This window comes from Pollicipes pollicipes, unplaced genomic scaffold (genome assembly GCF_011947565.3).
Source record: "Pollicipes pollicipes isolate AB1234 unplaced genomic scaffold, Ppol_2.1 Scaffold_4881;HRSCAF=5763_pilon_pilon_pilon, whole genome shotgun sequence".
In the NCBI taxonomy this organism is placed as follows: Eukaryota; Metazoa; Arthropoda; class Thecostraca; order Pollicipedomorpha; family Pollicipedidae; genus Pollicipes; species Pollicipes pollicipes.
In genome coordinates this window covers 31,922,200-31,940,728 of record NW_023596576.1, presented here as the reverse complement: position 1 = coordinate 31,940,728, position 18,529 = coordinate 31,922,200, and the positions used below count along the sequence as shown (strand labels likewise).

Here is an 18,529-nt window from a genome sequence, read left to right as displayed (position 1 = left end):
CACACACACACACACACACACACACACACACAACACACACCACACACACACACACACACACACACACACACACACACACACATCACCCACACCCACACACCCACACACCCACACACACACACACACACACACACACCACACACCACCACACCCACACACCCACACACCCACACACAACACCCCACCACCCCACACAACCACACACACACAACCACACACCCAACACACACACACCACACTATCTCTGGACCCGTGCTTTCACAAGTTGTCACTACTTACGTCCGCGGTTGCAAGCGAGTGTCTTGAAAGGGAGTGTTCCACATTTGTATAGAGTTTTGAACTGAAATAGCCATCCTGAAGATCATTCGGTGCTGTTCACAGCCCCGCCCATCTGAAGACATAAACCGCTCTAGTTTCTGAGCTATACACCCGCAAAGATGTGCAGACTATCTCAAGATCACCCAGGCATCCGGGACACCATAATAACGCCATACAAATGCTGCTATTCCATTTGTCGTGCGGCAAAATCGAGGCCAGGAAAAATACAGTGGTCAAATCGTTGATATTTGGCGTTGCTAAGCACCATGCAGGTATAACGGCGGTTGATCGGCTCCGAATCAATGTTACGCAAGGTATAGTGACGCAATCAAACAATGACGTATTGATAAGCATATTGACTGAATAGAAAATTGTGCTGTCTAGAGCAGTCTTGTCAATTTAAGAACATACGTATACTTGTAAAGTGAGCTCGTTTCACCGTATCTGATGCTTGCTTCAAGATCTTAAAACATGCATTCCATCTAACTCACTAATGCCGCTCACACGACTCGAGTCTTAACGGGGCATTGCTGTTACTGAGGAAAACGATGTGACTGATGCGTATTGTATGCCTTATACCGTGAGTCTTTCACGCCTACAGCACCGCACCAGCACACCCGACCGACATATCTCACACCACGAATGACGTCAATCACAGCCCCACCGCATTTCCGGTCTAGTCGGAGTGCCCGCATCAGCGACGCCGCGAGACCTGGGCCCCATGCCTCGCGAGGCGACACGCCAGTGGTCACAGCAGTCAGAGGCGTTGTAGACGAACCCAGCGCAATAGCTCGCGTCGGTCTGTGTCCTCCGGATGACTCGGCGTACACGGTGATCCAGCCGGGCCATTTTTCATCATCGCTCAGCACGCCGTTCAACAGTCAATGGGAGTGCAAGGCCGTCCCGCGGCACTCCATTCACCGCTCACAGCCGCTTGCGCGTTCGACCCTCAGACAGCCCCTCGCGCGCGACCCATACACGGCCCTTCACGGAGAACGACTCTGCCGCGCCGCGAGCAGAGTGGAGTGGCTGTGTCGATAGCAACCATGAACCGTAGCCAGCAATACCCACCAACTCTTCATCATAATAGCATACGCCAATCTCACTATACAGCAAAGGTTTGGACTCGGGGGAAAGATGAGTTATGGTGAACGCCGCAGCACCTGGTCGCACCTCCAAACGGACGCCATAGCCACGGATCGGCGGGCTCCAGAAGTCTTCAGGCTGGCGCGCCTCAGCCTGCGTCTTCAGCGAGCGGGCTGGGACGTTGTTCTGCTCAGCCAACGCAAGGTCGTTCTATCAACGAACATGGACGGTGAAAAGGCTGCCTGAACAGGGGAAAGCATCACCAACAGAGGTCTATTTTATTCGGAGCTCTCTCTTCCGCTCAGCGATCATCAGCTGGAACTCCAGTCTGAAATGACAAAGAAACGCCAGTTAGTGGACAGCATTTCCCGAATTGGGCCATGGTTTCTGCCGCCCGACAGAAGACAACAGCACGCGTAACTTGTCATTGCGGGCCACATTTTCATTACTCGGCTGCTTAAGGTCACTTAATATGAAAAGCAGGCATGGAAAATCAACTCTTGTGAGTCTTGTCGATATCGTCACCTCGCGAAGCGCTTGCTAGTTGATACGACACCTCCGAAATCCATTTTTCATGCATTAGGGCAAACAAACATGGACGAAAATTGTGGTGGTACGTGGTTCGCAGCTCTTGTACGGTCATTTTGAGTTCTCTCATACGGTTAGCATACGGCGCGAATCAAGCAATGAAATGTCTCTCGTCGTAGATATTCAATACCCTCCGTGTGAGCCTGGCTGAGTAAAAAACCTGCCACTATTTACTTCTGCGGCGTAAGATAAAGTCACATTATAGCATTTCGTGACCTTAGTATTGCGGTGCACTACAGTGCAGTACTGCATTGTAGTGCTCATGAAATCGGGATATATGACGATGATGTCTATATACAGCAAAAATTGCCAACGTATTACTTTTTACGGTATTTTAAACTACCTGACATACTCTTGACCCTGAACGACCCTGCACCGGTTATAAGTAGCGATGCGAGGCCGTGGTTGGCTAATTTAAGGTCGACTGAGAGGCTTGACCTCATGTGGGATTCATTTTGAATTCCGTTTCAGAATATATTTGACTTAAATAGTGTTAAGCACAGGACTGCTTGACATCTTCAAACCTGCTAGTAAAAAGATATGTGTTGCAAAGAAGACTGACATGTTTTTCACATGTATCATCCATGCGTTGGTTTTACTGAACTTAAAGAACAAGGTCATGAGCAGTCAGAGCAGGTAGCGGTCAAGGAACAGTGACCTGTCATAGCAGTAAGTTTGAATTGGCGGGTGACGTGGAAAGGTTTGCACCTTCACCAGCCACCATTGCATTACGGACGCCTGAATGGGCTGGTGGACAGTCCCAAACATTAGGAGGGAATTCACCACCGCAGTCCGAGCGGAGTTACGCGCCACCATGATCGGTCATGTCGTTTGGATGTCTTCCACTAAGAAAGTAAAACAACCCTGTCATGACCAGTTCCACTTCACCTGCTGAATTATGAAAAAAATATATGTAAATTTGTATTGACATATGTTGTATGTATTGACATGCTGACAGATAGTTTTGGCGCATGCAGGATTTGACAGGCGTCCCCATCTAAAAAAATGAAGTAGTCACCCGAAAATAACGATTCGAGCATTAGCTTGAATAAGTCTTCAGCTTCCGAAATTTCGAAGCGTTTCAGACGCTTCAGGGTAGTTTTAGCAATACGCTCATACAGAATTGATAATGCCAAACAGATTCTACGCTTGTTACTTTGTAACATTCCATCAGCACATTGGCCAATTTATCAACACGAAAGTGAACAAACCTCCCCACACCGTTGCCATGGTAACGACATTTTTGTGTGCGCTAGGCCAACAGCTCCTATTTGCTACCATTGTTGCCAGGTCACTACCAACTCGACGATAGTTCCATAGTTAATCGTTGCCGCCGGATGTTTTGAAGCTCAAATTGTTGCATGTAGATTTAATGCCAATGAAGTCTTGAATCTTAGCATAGACTTGCACGGGTGACAAATTAAAAAAAGCTCTCTGGTTCCAATGATAGGATTTTGTTCAGCTGTCATATTTGGTGTTCACCGCCCTGTGTTAAACGGCCCGGAGCGCGTTACCCAGTTTTGAGTTGCCTTACTTTTACCGCGTGATGTTCCGTGACGGAACAGGCAGAAAACTTAAAGCCGTTCTTCCCACCATCCATGGGTCGTGATCGAGAAGGAGGCCGCGAGGAGACATTTAAAGGACTTCTTCAGCCCAACCGTAGTAGGGAGCTGCCATCTACGACCATCGTTATCAGCATAAAGACTTTGTGGAAATGCACAAACTACCACAAATGTCATTTATCACCAAACGCTACTCCAAGTCGTTACAAGTTCCAGAGAAATGGCTGCAGTTCGAAACAGTTTCTACAAATTTCAGTCGTGTTTTGTCCGAATTACCGTTAACGCGCGAATTACTAAGACATATCGGTCCACGGTCAAAAACGTTTTCCGAGATCAAGCAGCGTTGAGAAGTAATTTTAAGCCATACGCATGAATAAATTGAAAAGTAAGTATTCCACCATTTGGTGAAACAGGTCCTTGCGCGTTTGTTCGGCTAAGCCACAAAGCATCTATGGATGCATTGTGTTTGCATTATTTCGGGCTGCATTCAGCACCATTCACGGGATTCACTGGCCGACCCGACATCTGACTGCCGGGATGCGGGACGTGAACCGTGTGTACTGTGCTGACTACCAGGGACCGCCACCTGTCAGTGCTGCTACAATGCTTCTGTGTTGTCGGTCTGGTAAGGGACTTAAACACACCCCACGAAACTGACAGTGCTGTTGCCATAGCAGTGAGCTCCGCTAATATCTTGCTGCATTTGGTGGATCCTCTTATGGTACCCGTTGCTAACTATTCTTTACTTGATGTGTGTGGCTCCTCTGGCAATTTCTCAAACCAAGGAGTTCGGAGAGCGTACTTCATCATGGCTCACTTTTCTCGCCACAACGAATGAATGAATGGATGTCGGCTGCCGGACGCCGGCAACATACGGCGCGAGCACGTCTCGTTGTTCTTGAAATACTCACCGCCGGCGACCGAGCGATCAACCGGGGGCATTTTGGCGTAGCAAAAATATGGAATTGCGACCTTTAGGTAAGGCTTGTGTACGGAGGGAGTACCGCACACAGCGACGAATAAGTTGGTGGTAAATACAGGCAATGAATCAGTGCGCGCCGTGATGTGAATTAAGATCTTTTATACATTTTTAAAAAAACCGTACCATAATAAAATAGTTAAGGCCGCTCGTAGGAGGAGATTAAGGAATCACTGTATCACGTGAATTGGACATTTGATCCCAGCCGCGTTACATGGAATACAAATTAGGTAAAACACTATCCGTAACATAAAAACACAAACATAAAAAGAGACAAATACCAAACATATATTGCATATTGCAAATGAAATCACTGTACAGTATGGTCTTATTCGGCACGATCGAGTCATCTGATGAATTAATTCCTCTTTTAAGAGGTAGTGATGGCGGAGCCTGACAGCTCCACGACAGGGGGCTGGCAGTTCCAGGACAGGAGGCTGACAATGCCAGGACGAGGTTGTGCTGAAAGCAATGTAAGCAGTCTGTGTGTTGGTTCGCAATCCTATGCAGGGGTGTATGGAGGGTTTCGCAATAGAGGTGAGTAGCTGCGGAACAACTCAACAAAAATCACTGAAAGCCAGGCTTAGTGCACTGCAGGCACGTGAAATACATTGCTCAGCATAAAAATCGCATGTGCAGGCTACCCTTTTGTTTTGCGTTTACCGAAAGGCGTTTTTCTTGTTGACGTCTGGTCAAATCGTTTTGATACCACATCATGAATTTGGTAACGAGAGGCACATGCTCGTTGGGCTACTATATGCCTGCGACCATGCTTGCATGCGCTTGAATACTCTTACTATAACGTATGTGTAACCGTTGAGAACATGCGTGAGCGATAATAGCATGAGTTCATCGTGCATGAGGCGATGCTCGTGCTGCCCGAAACTGAACTCATGCCGGTGTAGAAGCCGACCGGCCATCCGGCGGACTCGGCTAGTGCTGCCCAAAGCTGAACTGATGCCGGTGTAGACGTCGACCGGCCATCCGGCGGACTCGGCTATGCCTGCACGAAGCTGAATGATGCGGTGTAGACGGCCGACCGGCAATCGGCCTCCCTGATGCCGGTGTAGACGCCGACCGGCCATCCGGCCGACTCGGCTAGTGCTGCCCGAAGCTGAACTGATACCGGTGAGGACGCCCGCCGGCCATCCGGCGGACCCTGCTCCAGCCGGCTGTCTGAGCCACCCTGCCACGGTTTTGGCGCGCTACAGGGCGAGGCAGCGCCCACGATGCGGGGAGGAAATGTCACAAATTTGGGTGTTGTTGTGTGTCACTTGTGTGTTAGCGAAAACAATATGAAAAAGGGAGAAGGAACACCTGTGCTATACCAGGCGTGCGTCACCACCCACAGAAGGCGAACCGCGGCCGGGTACTCACTGTTTGACTTTGTCCGGTATGACCACGTGGTTCATCGGGATCATGTCGCTGAGTTCTCTCAGACCACTCACGTAACGCAGCTTGCGGCTGAACTTAGAGCTGCGGGCAATAAAAGAGTTGGGCAGGCGGGTCTGGTCGAACTGATCTGATCCTGATCGCAATGAGATGGGTAGGCGTCATCAACATTCTGGTCTGATCGGAACAATGCGTCGCATTGACTCGGTACATATTGTGTCAGCATATCGGTCACATTGGTAGTTCACTTGGTCTTAAAGCACTTGGTCACTAGTGCTTCACTAGTGGTGATATTAAATATTTACAGCAAATGCAGGTTTACATGTGGTATATATATATATATATATATATATATATATATATATATATATAGGCATGTGGTGTTTGACTGTTGACAACGTATAATGCTTCCTGGTTGAATGAATTACTTTTTAGCCATTAACCAACCGCCAAAATTTCATCCAAACTGGTTGGGAAGCGTCTCCAGGTGGCTTCTGTCCACTAAAGAGCAATATGGACCTATATAGAACCGACGGTGGCCTTTGAAAAACTCTGCTGGACCAGCAGCAGACCGTGGAGCAGACCAGCAGACCATCACGGAGTCCCACCAACGGATCGAGGGCAGAAAGTCTACCGGAACAAAAACAAACAAAACAAAACAAAAGCAACTGTCTCCAGAGGCCCTTACATGTATCTGTGCATTGGGGCGGCAGTGGGTATCACGAGACCGGCTGAAATTCTCCAGACACCATATAACGTGTGCATCTTACAGGACAACCGATACCTGAAGCAATGCTGCAGTGAGCACCAGATTCCCCCAGCTCAGAAGTCCAAGGCAGAGTGTCTGCCGTGGGCGTCCTCACCTAACGAAGGGTCGCGTCAGTGCCACCACCGTGCGCAGCCAGAAGGTGGGGTGCACCAGGTACAGGCACTGCAGGTTCTTCCGCAGGCGGCGGTCGATCAGCTGGTAGCAGCGCCGCAGCCAGCCGAAGGGTGGTGCGCGGCCGCTGTCGGTGGCGCCGTGCAGGTAGACCAGCACGTAGTTGTCTGAGACCAGCTCATCTAGCGTGGCCAGCACGTACCTGCAGCCGGGCAGAACCAGCATCACCGGCCTGCTGTCGACTCTTGATCAGAGTCACATGCCGAGCTGCGCTACGCGCCGGGCCACACTGTGCTTAAGCCTTCCACTCTCCTTAGTGCGTCTGTTTATAACGCATATTTTAAGTGCCGGAGAAAAAGATTCCCATTATCAATGACGTTAACAATAGTTCCACAGCTTGGCGTTTCGGGGCTCTCGTAGTCTATGTTGCCGTCAGGGGACACCATCGAACAGACTGCGCAGCTCCATGCTACGACGATCCGGATGGAACACCACATCGGCAACAAACACCCGACATCACACCGGGAACAAACGCCCGACATCACACCGGGAACAAACGCCCGACATCACACCGGGAACAAACGCCCGACATCACACCGGGAACAAACGCCCGACATCACACCGGGAACAAACGCCCGACATCACACCGGGAACAAACACCCGACATCACACCGGGAACAAACGCCCGACATCACACCGGCAACAAACGCCCGACATCACACCGGCAACAAACACCCGACATCACACCGGGAACAAACGCCCGACATCACACCGGGGACAAACACCCGACATCACACCGGGAACAAACGCCCGACATCACACCGGGAACAAACGCCCGACATCACACCGGGAACAAACACCCGACATCACACCGGGAACAAACGCCCGGCATCACACCGGGAACAAACGCCCGACATCACACCGGCAACAAACACCCGACATCACACCGGGAACAAACGCCCGACATCACACCGGGAACAAACGCCCGACATCACACCGGGAACAAACGCCCGACATCACACCGGCAACAAACACCCGACATTACACCGGGAACAAACGCCCGACATCACACCGGCAACAAACACCCGACATCACACCGGGAACAAACGCCCGACATCACTCTTGGAACAAACACCCGGTGGGCCATTGTCCACTTCCGACGTGCCACCCACAAGCAGGCGCGGTCAAAGTCCAAATCATTTTTGCATACTGCGCCCTCATACATCACTCACATCCCCGCACTCATCGTCTCCTCACCCTCATTCTTCTTCCCGCATTATCAATTTACATCAGGTTGCACTGCGACTGTCACAACCAAGAAGGTACAGGTAGGTGTCGTGTGTTTTAGTGTGGTTTGACGCTCTCGCTGAAATACGCCTCAGGTGTAGCGTTATCTGTTACATTCATACTTGCTAATTGCGTGCGCTGTTACCTTTTAAATTACACAGATAAAGTATCCGTCGGCCATCCTTAAATCCACCGGTTATTATGAGTCCACTCGGAGGTGCGCCTCCACCAGGACGTTAATCGAAACATCACGAAACGTTAATGACCGAAAGGAATTCGTTGGGCCATTCTTCTCATGTGTTATCACGGTTATTGAAACGGTGATAGGTGAAGTTTGTTAAGCCGTAACAACAGATGAAAGTAAGACAGTAGTATTAACCTTGTTCCTCCGAGAAAAAAAAACAGGAGAATGGGGATATAATTGGGTCGATCTTTCGGTAGCATGCCTTTGTCGAAACAATAGCGGAAGTAAATATTAAAGACCACATTAAAGAAGTAAATATACTTCTGCTATTGTTTCGATAAAGACATGTTGCTGACATATCAACTCAACTATATCCCCATTCTCCTGTTTTTTTTTCTTCGAGAAATAAGGCTTATACTACTGTCTTAGCTATGCGAATAATGTTTTTCGCTAATGCACTGAACAACTTACGTAACAGATAAGAATGCCTAGAGACAGGTAGCAGCCCACCTGGCTTTCACTGTTCCTGTACGCATGCCTTCACCAGTTACATCTTGAGCTTGCAACTGCAAGTCATCTTATTGTTGATCAATGCGGCTTCTTGTCTTTCCAGTGGCTTACCTATGCTACTCACCACTGCCCAATGCCCCCTCCTTATACGAACATTTGGTGGAGCCGTTAAAACGAGACCAACCTCGGATCCATTTCACCGAAGACAATGCCTACAAAGACACCAACAAATCTGCAGCGATCCGTCATGTTAAATTGGGAAAGAATGGCATACGTGACGGGTGACTGCGGCCGTCGGTCAGCACACCACCCTCCTCGCCTCTGACCTGTGGCCTCGTGGATAACCTAGGCGTGCGCCGGTCAGCCGCCCGCTCGGACAGGGGTCGGCAACCTGAGCGTGCACTGAACACCGCCTCCGAGGAGAGGCAGGAGGCAGCAGCACGGCATGGGATGCTACACTCACAGGAAGAGGTTGTCCATGATGTAGGTGTAGTCGGCTCGGGCCCTGTCCGGCAGGTGGCAGCAGGCGAATACGATGATGGGCTGGCCGGCGTCGCCGTCCACGTACCCTCCTTGTGACAGCACCTGAGGCAGCGGGCAGGTCAGTGACGGGCAGCAGTGACGGGCAGCACACCTGCCCGGCAGCGGACAGACCGAACGTCGCCCGGCGCAGGCGGGCGCACCGGTCGGCAGAGACGACACGTGTCAGGTCACTGTTCGACTTCCTGACCTCACGCCATCCAACGGAGATTCCGCAAATACAATAAAACAACACCGTGCATCCAATTTTCATCCGTCCTTTTATCCTCTTCCTCAATTTATCCTGCATCATCGCGACACCCAGCTTGTCCAGAGCAGGCTGCATGCGACTGCCATGAGGGGGCCGAAGTACCGACTGGTGGGACCCGTCCGAGCATCGAGCACAAACCCCGAATAATTGTCCCTGAGCGGGCTGAGTCTCGGCATCGAGCTCGAAGGATGGGGGCCCAGGCACATGTAGTTTTTCGCCGTCGTCATCTACTTTTCTTCGTTCTACAGCCCGGAAATTGTCATGACTGACCAAAAATTGCTGTAATCCAAACAATATAAGCAAACCTTGTCCAGTTTTCTTAGTTACACGTACAGGTACGCAAAACAGCATCGAAGTCTGCATTAGCTCGTATGCATAATGAGTGGAGAGCAACACTTAATAACACTTGCAACAATGTGGAAAGAAGTCCCACAAGCGCGGACAGAGGTGGAAGACGTGTGTAATTTTTTTCCACCAACAGCCGTTAGGGTTGCATGTATTAGCGAACAAAATACCACTAAGAAACAATGACAGTTCATCATAGTCAATCAGTACCTTTGTGTACGGTTCGATTGCGTTCATATCAATCCTCTGTTCCTTGCCAGCAACCATGCACGTTCGCCAGACATCCTGCTCGGTTGCTTCCCGACATTCACCAACATCAACGCCGGGCTGTAAATCATAATGGTCTGGAAATGAAAGGAAACATGTCAGTTTGACCGCACCCACTGCCGCAGCTGAATAAAGTTCCCTACCTTGAGACAGGACCATTCTTTCAGTGTGTGCCGTATGTGTGGATCATGTGCTGCAGGAACTGTACCCACAGAATACGTCCGCACGGGATTCAGTCCCTGCGGTCCGCACGGTGGATCAAGATATTATAATAATATAATTGAGATATCAAAAATATTTGAAATCCTAAAAATATTAAAAGATTAAGATATTAATTGGATATGAAATTTATAACTTATATTTGACGTATTTAAAATATTAAGCTATTGAAATATCAAAAATATTAAAATATTTAAAAAACTAAGGCAGCTAGGGGGCGAGATGTTCTGAGAGCTGGTACCGCTATGTGTCAACTCATTTGCGTCTAAATGTTAGGGCTTGACCTTCAGGTCAAACAAGTTCAAGCAAGGGGATCCCAAACACCTATAACTAGACAAGTTTTCTACGGAAAATGCTATTCGGTTGTAGCAGGTTTGTGGTCTCATTTGACACATAGAAGTTCAAGATTCTGTTGAAAACCCTCGAGACCATTTTGATAGTTGAATTTGAAATCGGCATCAAGACTGCCAAAAGGGACATAGTCCTTGAATTGCAAGCGTTGTTCAAAGCCAATTAGATCAAAAGTCAATTTACGATCAGTTTTTAGGTATGATTATTCAAAATAACTGCATTTCCGTGATCAATGAATTGCAATCATCATCGGGGCAGTTGTGAAGAAATTGAGGATTATATAACTGAATTTGAATTGGACCTCAAAACCAATACGAAATAAGTTTTCAAGGAAAAACTGTTCGATTTTGACGTTGATCTGACCTTCGCCTTTTGTCCCACGGTCAGAAGCACTATTCTTTTCCTAGTTTCAATAGTCTGATTGTCTCCAAAAACATCTCAAAGACGTATGACCCCATGAAACACTCCGTTGTTGCAACACCCTGGAGTATTGTCCCAACCGACAGCAAGTACCTGAAGTTGACCTGCTAGCATATGAGGTCACTCGCAGGTCACCAGCCTGTAGCAGTGACCTGCTACAGGTTAGCAGCTTTAAGAGGTCTATCTAACTATAGTATCAAACGATTGCCCATTCATTTCTCTACAGCTGCATACCGCTTGACATCGCTACGGAAACTTGACATCGTGCGGGAGATATTCTGGGAACATCCTGTAGGCTTCAAATTGATTCCCATCTGATTGTACGCTAAATCAGTCGCCGACAGAAGGTACAATTATGAAGCCAATGAATCAGGAGGAAGCCAACTGCAACCGTAGGTAGAATCACACAACACACCCGGTCGGCTCTCCAGGCTGTCAGATGCTCGATCGCTGTCCGCCGCCAGAGTGACAGGCGTCGGCTGGTTCCTGGCCATGCTGAACTCGTGGCTGCCGACATCGGAGGCCAGCGAGACGAGGTCCTGGCGATCGTCTGGGGATGGCCCGGGAAATGCCAGGTGAAGCCCTATGACAGCAATAATACAGCGTTTTCGGGGGTGAAGACAAGAAAAGACGAATCGTGTAATGTTGAATCCTTTGAGAGGAATATCAGGAGATGGAGTGACCAGCCTGAACTAGTATCCATGCAGGATGATCGTGGTACGGTCACAGTTAGTCGTCACGAGCAGAGTCAGTATGAATGCACTGATGGACCGATGTCGCCATCGATTGTAGTGTTGGGTCTCATGTTGGGTCTGCTGGGAGGCTGCTACGATAAGTCGGCATCGCCATTAAGGTTGAGGTCCTCATGCGGCTGTCGGCTGGTCAGCGGAGGTCACGTAGCCGGAAGTGCGGTCGGCCGAGGGTTCCAGAATAACAGGTCACGACGAGGTCGTGCGCCTACCACGCGGTCATTCTGATCTGGGAGCCGGACCAGGTGGCTGGTGTCTGCGTGCCTGGTGCCTGTGTGGCTGGCATGGCGTTATACTTGTATTGGTGGACTCGGACGGTTAAGTTGGTTCAGAGGATAAGATGACGTAAATGCAGGTTGTGGGCATAAGAAACTAGCTGAACTGTAGAAGACGCTACATCGATCACTTCGGCCAGGCGTGAGTCCCAAGTACAAAACCTGTGTCAGATTTCGAGTAACACCACAATGTCTGAAGTCCAATTCCCAGACCAAGTCACTCGAGACTGGTGGCAAGCTTGAATTCGAGTTTACGTCTATGTCTGAGTCCTGCAATCCTTAGTCAAGTTCCTACGTTCCCTTTTGACGGTTAATGGAACTGAATAAAGAAAAATTAAAGTCAACATGTCAAGGGCAGATATGGTCAGAATTAGGAATATCAATCATAGCCGGGTGTTATCTAGCACCTAAGTCAACTTGGCCTACTTAGAGACTAAGTAGCCCTTATCTGAGGTCATGTCAAGTCGGCGCTGAACCTCCACCCAGAGGCGTAAGCTAAGGTCTTAACTAAATCCTTGTAACAAGTGCGCAGTTTTACGTAACATAGGCCGAGTGATGACATGCTATAAATCCCAAAACGCGAGGGAAGACAGCAGGAACACGCCCCACCCATCCAAACCCACGCAGCGCAGTGCATATGTCAGTGCATGCCCATATGCTCTGCACCAAACTTATGCTGTTCTTTTTACAGCATGCCTTTCGTCATCAAAATGTGCCGTCCAGGGGTGGTTGGAAACTGAAATTCACTCAAAGCTTGATATGAGTTCCGGATCCCTAAAACCATGAACTCTGAGTCATAGTTCGCTTCATAGAAGCGTTACTAGTCCAAGTCTAGGCCCCTAGAAATTGAGTTGGACGAGGCGGAAAAGCTCGGTCTTTGGTTGATTGATATTGCTGAATTAAATGAATGTATATATATATATATATATATATATATATATATATATATATTACGGCTCAAGGACTCGAAAGAGATCATGTTTTGAAGTTCCAGTCTTCAGCCGACCATACTTAGTGACATGCCTGATGTTAACGCATCATTAGTTTGCTCTCTTCACCAATGTACATTCGCATAGTAAGATGCGCACAGGGACTGAACATACCTGGACTGCCGTGCTCGGATGGGCTGCGTTTGCGTCGAGTTGGTTCAACATCCACTGGTGAGCTGACCCGCGCGACCTCTGGTGGATGGGACGGCACTTCCTTCGGAGGTGTCCCGAAGACAGCTGACTCCGTGCGAGGACTAACATACATTGTCGACACATCAGCGTCGTGGATGGTTTCCGTGAAGTCGCAGTCTTCGGCTGAGAAGGGACTGTAATCCTCGGCAAAAGTCGAATTCTGAACTGGAAGGCCCCTCTCTTCACTGCGGGCCCTCCCTTGAGATGACAGCAGATCCTCTTCCCTTCGTCTAAACTCCTCGTAGTAGTCATCATCGCGGAACGGGGGTGTCATGTTACACGCGCTGGTTAGATCAGCTTGCTGAGCTTCGACACCATCGGGGTTCCATGGCCGGGGCGATGCTGTTTGCCGGTCAAGAACACGCACCTCTTCATGCCTGTCTGGTTCCCCAAACAGCTGACCTCTGTATGACTTTTGACTTTTGGATTCATCTGCGGCAGTCGGGTGCTGGAAGTTATCCAAAGACTCATCTTTTGCAGGATTCGACTGATTTCGGTCGTCTTTTGGGCTGAGAGCAGCGGGGTATTGGTTCAGGTTGTTATCTGCCTCTTGGTTCATGGATGTCATGGTCGGCACCGGGGCATCATCTTCGTTTGGACCTGAGAAGCTGGAACTAAGCAATGCTCCTGCTGAACGGTGTTGTTCCAGCGTTTGTTGCTCTATTTCTGGGAAGTCCGGAACCCCAACGATTTTCTTACTGTCGCTTTTTGATCCGACTGAGCTCAGAACGTCGTCACGAGGATCCCTGCTCCGTACAACGTCGGAATACATAGCGTGCACTTCATCACCAACTTCATCAGAACCTTCCTTGCGTGAAAGGCCCAACTGCTGAGTGAAAATGGGTTCCGATTCATCATGCTCATTTGGTTTGATACTTGAATTGTGTGTGACTTGTGGGATGTTGCTATTATCATCATGGTCACGGTCATCACGATTGTCTTGCGCTGCTAGAGAAGCTTCTGGAGGAGAAAGTGCAAATATTGCGCCTTCAGCAAGAGCAGGCTGGACTAGGTCGACCGCATTCGGGCCCTCGTTTTGGTGTTTGTCGACAGCAGACACGTCAAGAAGCCCATGTGGGTCACTTTCTACTGACGGTTGCGATACTGTATTACCGTCATCGCTAACTTCTTCCGTCGCGGCGGTCAGGGGTGAATCTGCTTTGGAAAAAGCCTCATTCTCGACGGGATTTGAAACGAAGCGTTCTTCCTCGGACGTTGGCAACTGGACGTGTTCCTGAGGGATTTCACCATTACCATCGGAGCGCTCGTTAAAGTGCAGCACCGCGTCCATGCACAGGTTGTCGATCTGTCCTTGCGACGCTGCCCCCTCCACAAAGATGTTTTCAGAGTCCACCCGCTCCATTTCGGTTTTTAGATCATTTTCAGAACCCACCTGGTTCCCTTCGGCTCTTGGTGCACTGGAAATTTCTCGTAACATGTGATCATTTGCACTCGTACTTTGATCTTGGGATGAGGACAGCTTGATATTGGACCCGGCACTGAGCACGTGCTGCATCAGAATGTCCACATTCTCTGCCTGCCCTTGGGCCAGAGGTGCTTCAGTCTTTGATTGGTGCATGCTTGCAGCATCTGCATGGGTCTGCACGTCCACCATCGATGTGAGCATACCGTCGGGGGCTTGCGGAGCATGATCACCGGTGTTCTCATCATTTGTGCACCGTGCTTGGAGCATTGCACGCCGAACATTTTCGAGCACGTTTTCGTCCCTTGCATCGGTGTGTCCTGCATCTGTTCCATGCTGTGCGCTCTCTGCCAACAGCTTGAGATCCTCTGAGGACTCATCATCTCCGATGGGGTGAGTTCCAGGATTGACGACCTGCTCATGCGAAATTCCCTTTTCATCGTGAGTACATGCTTCACTGAGGGAATGTGATCAAGCTTGGGCTGGCTATCCGCGCCATCTATTGCCACCCTGCTCATTTCAGTTTGTGAATTGGAGCTGTGCTCTTGAAATGCAACTTCAGCAACTCCGGGATAATTTTCATCAAACCGCTCAAATCCGGTGACCAAATTATCGCCGACGGCCAATGGCACTGAACTATCAAAACTGTCACGCTCTGCACCGGCTGTAGCCAGACCAGCCGTCCAATCTTGCTCATCGTGCATGGGAACCGTGCCATCGATGTCAATATGCTCTCCATCGAATGAGGGTGGCTCGGTTCTGGATTCGTCTGTGCTTTGACAATGGTTTGAACTACCGTCTGTGTCATGCTCAAGGCGGAACAGACTGCGAACGGCTTTTGGTCCATGCTCACCTCCACGTGACGCTTGTGCTTCATCAGAATGTTGTTTTTCACGAGAAAAAAGTGGTTCATCGACTGGACGATTGGTGCCGTTCTGCCATAAGATATCATTGGCATCCGTGTGTTTCATGGCTTGTTCAAGGTGCTCATCACGTAATGACAGTGGGGCAGGTTCGTTGGCAAGCCCTGGTTCGTCGACCGACCGGTTGACGGATTCTTTCCCTGTACTGTCTCTCACATCCGTGTCTTCCTCAACTGTTTCAGGCTGTACAGCCTGTGACGTCAGCACGACGACCTCAGAATGCAGGAGCTCTTCAGCCGGCTGGTTGACCACCTCATTGGCAACCTCCTGCAACAACGGATCGCCATCCAGAGGCTCGCTATTCAATTCACTGAATGGATCAGTGAGATCTTCCCTCCATGTGGTGTCATTTCCATCGACGTGTTTCTCAGCTGGTCGATGCTGCTCAGTCTGGGTTGACGATAGATCTGCATTAAAATGCAAAACTTCTTCTATAGAGTCGTTTGCGGGCTCGTTTACAGCCTCCTGCCACATAACATCCTTTACGCCCTCATCCACCCTCAACAGGTTCTACCTGTTTGGCCTGCGATGCTGTCACATCGGCCGTAGCATGAATGGGTTCGGCGACCAGTTCATTGGCTACCTTGGCGACAGTTTCTTGCCCTGTGACGTCATTTACGTTGTTGTGTTTCTCAACTGCTTCAAGCTCTTCATCTTGTATTGACATCATGCCGGCATGATCATGGAGGGTTTTTTCAATCGCCTCGTCCACAGCCTCTTTGACAGCCTCGTGCCACACGGGATCAATTTGATCCGTGTGACCTTCAGCATGTTTAAGATGTTTGGCCTGCGACAACGGCACGCCGGCCTCAGCATGAACAGCTGCGCCGAGTTGTTCGCTGACTGACGAGTTAATGACTTCCTCCAATAAGGCCTCAGTCGCATCCGTGTGTTTCTCAACCTTTTCAGGCTGTTCAGCATGCAATGACGGCACGACGCCGTCAGAATTCAGGAGTTCGTCAGGATCATTAACATCCGTGTGACCATGAACAAGTGCAAGCTGCTCGGCGTGCGATAACTGCACACCGGCCTTGGAATGAAGAGGCTCGTCAACAAGTTCACTAACTGTTTCTTTGATACTGTCCTGCCTTGTACCGTCATCTGCACCCGCATGTTTCTCAGTTGGTTCAAGCTGTTCAGCCTGCGTTGACGGCAGTTCTACATTAAAGTGCACGGATTCTTCAATAGGCTGGTGGAAGGGATCTTTGAACGCCTCCTGCCAAATAGGATCCTTAACATTCTCATGAAGCTCAGTAGATTCTGGTTGTCCGGCCTGCGATGCCGGTACATCAGTGTTAGCATAAATGGGTTTGGCATCCGCTTGTTTGACCGGCTCGCTAATGTCTTCCTGCCGTGCGCCGCCCTTTGCATCCGTGTGTTTCCCATTTTTTTCTGACTGTTCAGCCTGTGGCGGCAGCACTGCGGCCTTCGAACGCAGGAGTTCTTTAACCGGTTGGTCTACCCCCTCAGTGAAAATATCCTGCAACGTGGGATCCTCAGCATCCGTTTGACCATCAACAGGTGTAAGCTGTTCGACCTGTGATGACGGCACGTCACCCTTTAAATGAAGAGGCTCGTCAACCAGTTCGTTGACTGGCTCGTTGATGTCTTTCTGACATGTGGTGGCATTCCCATCCGTGTGGTCCTCAGTTGGTTCAAGCTGTTGAGCCTGAGATGATAGCACGGCGGCATTGGAATGCAAGGATCCTCCAACCGGCTGGTCAATGAACTCACTAACGAACTCCTGCATCATGGTATCGTTCCCATCCGTGTGACCATCAACAAGTTCAATCTGTTCCACCTGCGATAAAGGTTCGTCGCCCATGGAATAGAGAGGAACGCCGACCGGTTCGTTGACTGGCTCGTTGGTAATTCGGTGCCGTGTGGCGTCATTCACATCCGTGAACTTCTCAACTTTTTCATTCTGTTCAGCCTGTGGTGATACATCGTCCGCATCAAGATGTAATGGCTGTTGAATGGGTTCGTTTACAGAATCATTGTCGACCTCATGCAACATGGCGTCATTCACATCCGTGTGACCCTCAACAGACTCAAGGTGTCTGACCTGCGATAACGGCACGTTGGAGTTGGATTGGAGTGTTGCACCGACCTCTTCGTTGACTGGCTTGTCGATAGGTTTCTTCCTTGGGGAGTCATTCACATCCGTTGATTTCACAACTGTTTCAGACAGTTCATTCTCTGATGGTACATCATCAGCATTTGAAAGCAGGGTTTGCTGAGTCGAGTCGTTGACGGACTCTGGCTCTTGCCACATCAAACCACTGAGGTCTGAGCCTCCCTCAACAGATCCAAACAGTGCGACCTGCGATAACGGCATATTGCCCTGTGAACGAGTAAGATTGCTAACTTGCTCTTGGACTAGGTCGTTGACGGATTCCTTCCATGTGCTGTCGTTCACACCTGTATCTTCCTGGACAGCTTCAGGCTGCACAGCCTCTGGCGACGGCACGATGGCCTTGGCATGCAGGAGCTCTTCAGCCGGCTGGTTGACAGCCTCAGTGGCAACGTCCTGCAACGAGGGATTATTAACATCCGGGTGACTACCAACAGGTGCAAGCTGTTTCGTCTGCGATAACGGCATACCGGCCTTGGAATGACGAGGCTCGTCAACCAGTTCGTTAGCTGTCTCTTTGATACCGTCCTGCCTTGTCGCGTCAGCCGCATCCGCATGTTTTCCTGTTGGTTCAAGCTGTTCAGCCGGTGTTGACAACAGCTCTGCATTAAAATGCACGAATTCTTCAATAGGCTGATTGAAAGGATCTCTGAACGTCTCCTGCCA

The 18,529-nt window shown here is 49.6% G+C and overlaps 1 protein-coding gene across 2 annotated transcripts in view; it reads right to left on the bottom strand.

Annotated features, from left to right (window-relative positions):
• Positions 1-865: 865 nt before the first annotated feature.
• Positions 866-18,529, bottom strand: part of LOC119100827 (protein prune homolog 2) — a 40,427-nt gene continuing 22,763 nt past the window's right edge. The window contains exons 3-9 of one of the 2 annotated variants that reach the window (XM_037223977.1): positions 13,306-18,259; positions 11,594-11,728; positions 10,132-10,265; positions 9,250-9,371; positions 6,789-7,007; positions 5,911-6,009; positions 868-1,732 (exon numbers count right to left, since the gene is read on the bottom strand). In XM_037223977.1, the coding sequence (XP_037079872.1) occupies positions 1,678-1,732; positions 5,911-6,009; positions 6,789-7,007; positions 9,250-9,371; positions 10,132-10,265; positions 11,594-11,728; positions 13,306-15,076 (2,535 nt within the window). In that variant the 5' untranslated portion in view covers positions 15,077-18,259 and the 3' untranslated portion in view covers positions 868-1,677. Of the gene's footprint in view, positions 1,733-5,910; positions 6,010-6,788; positions 7,008-9,249; positions 9,372-10,131; positions 10,266-11,593; positions 13,084-13,305; positions 18,260-18,529 lie in introns of those variants that run through there. The other variant, XM_037223978.1, reaches the window with a different exon arrangement.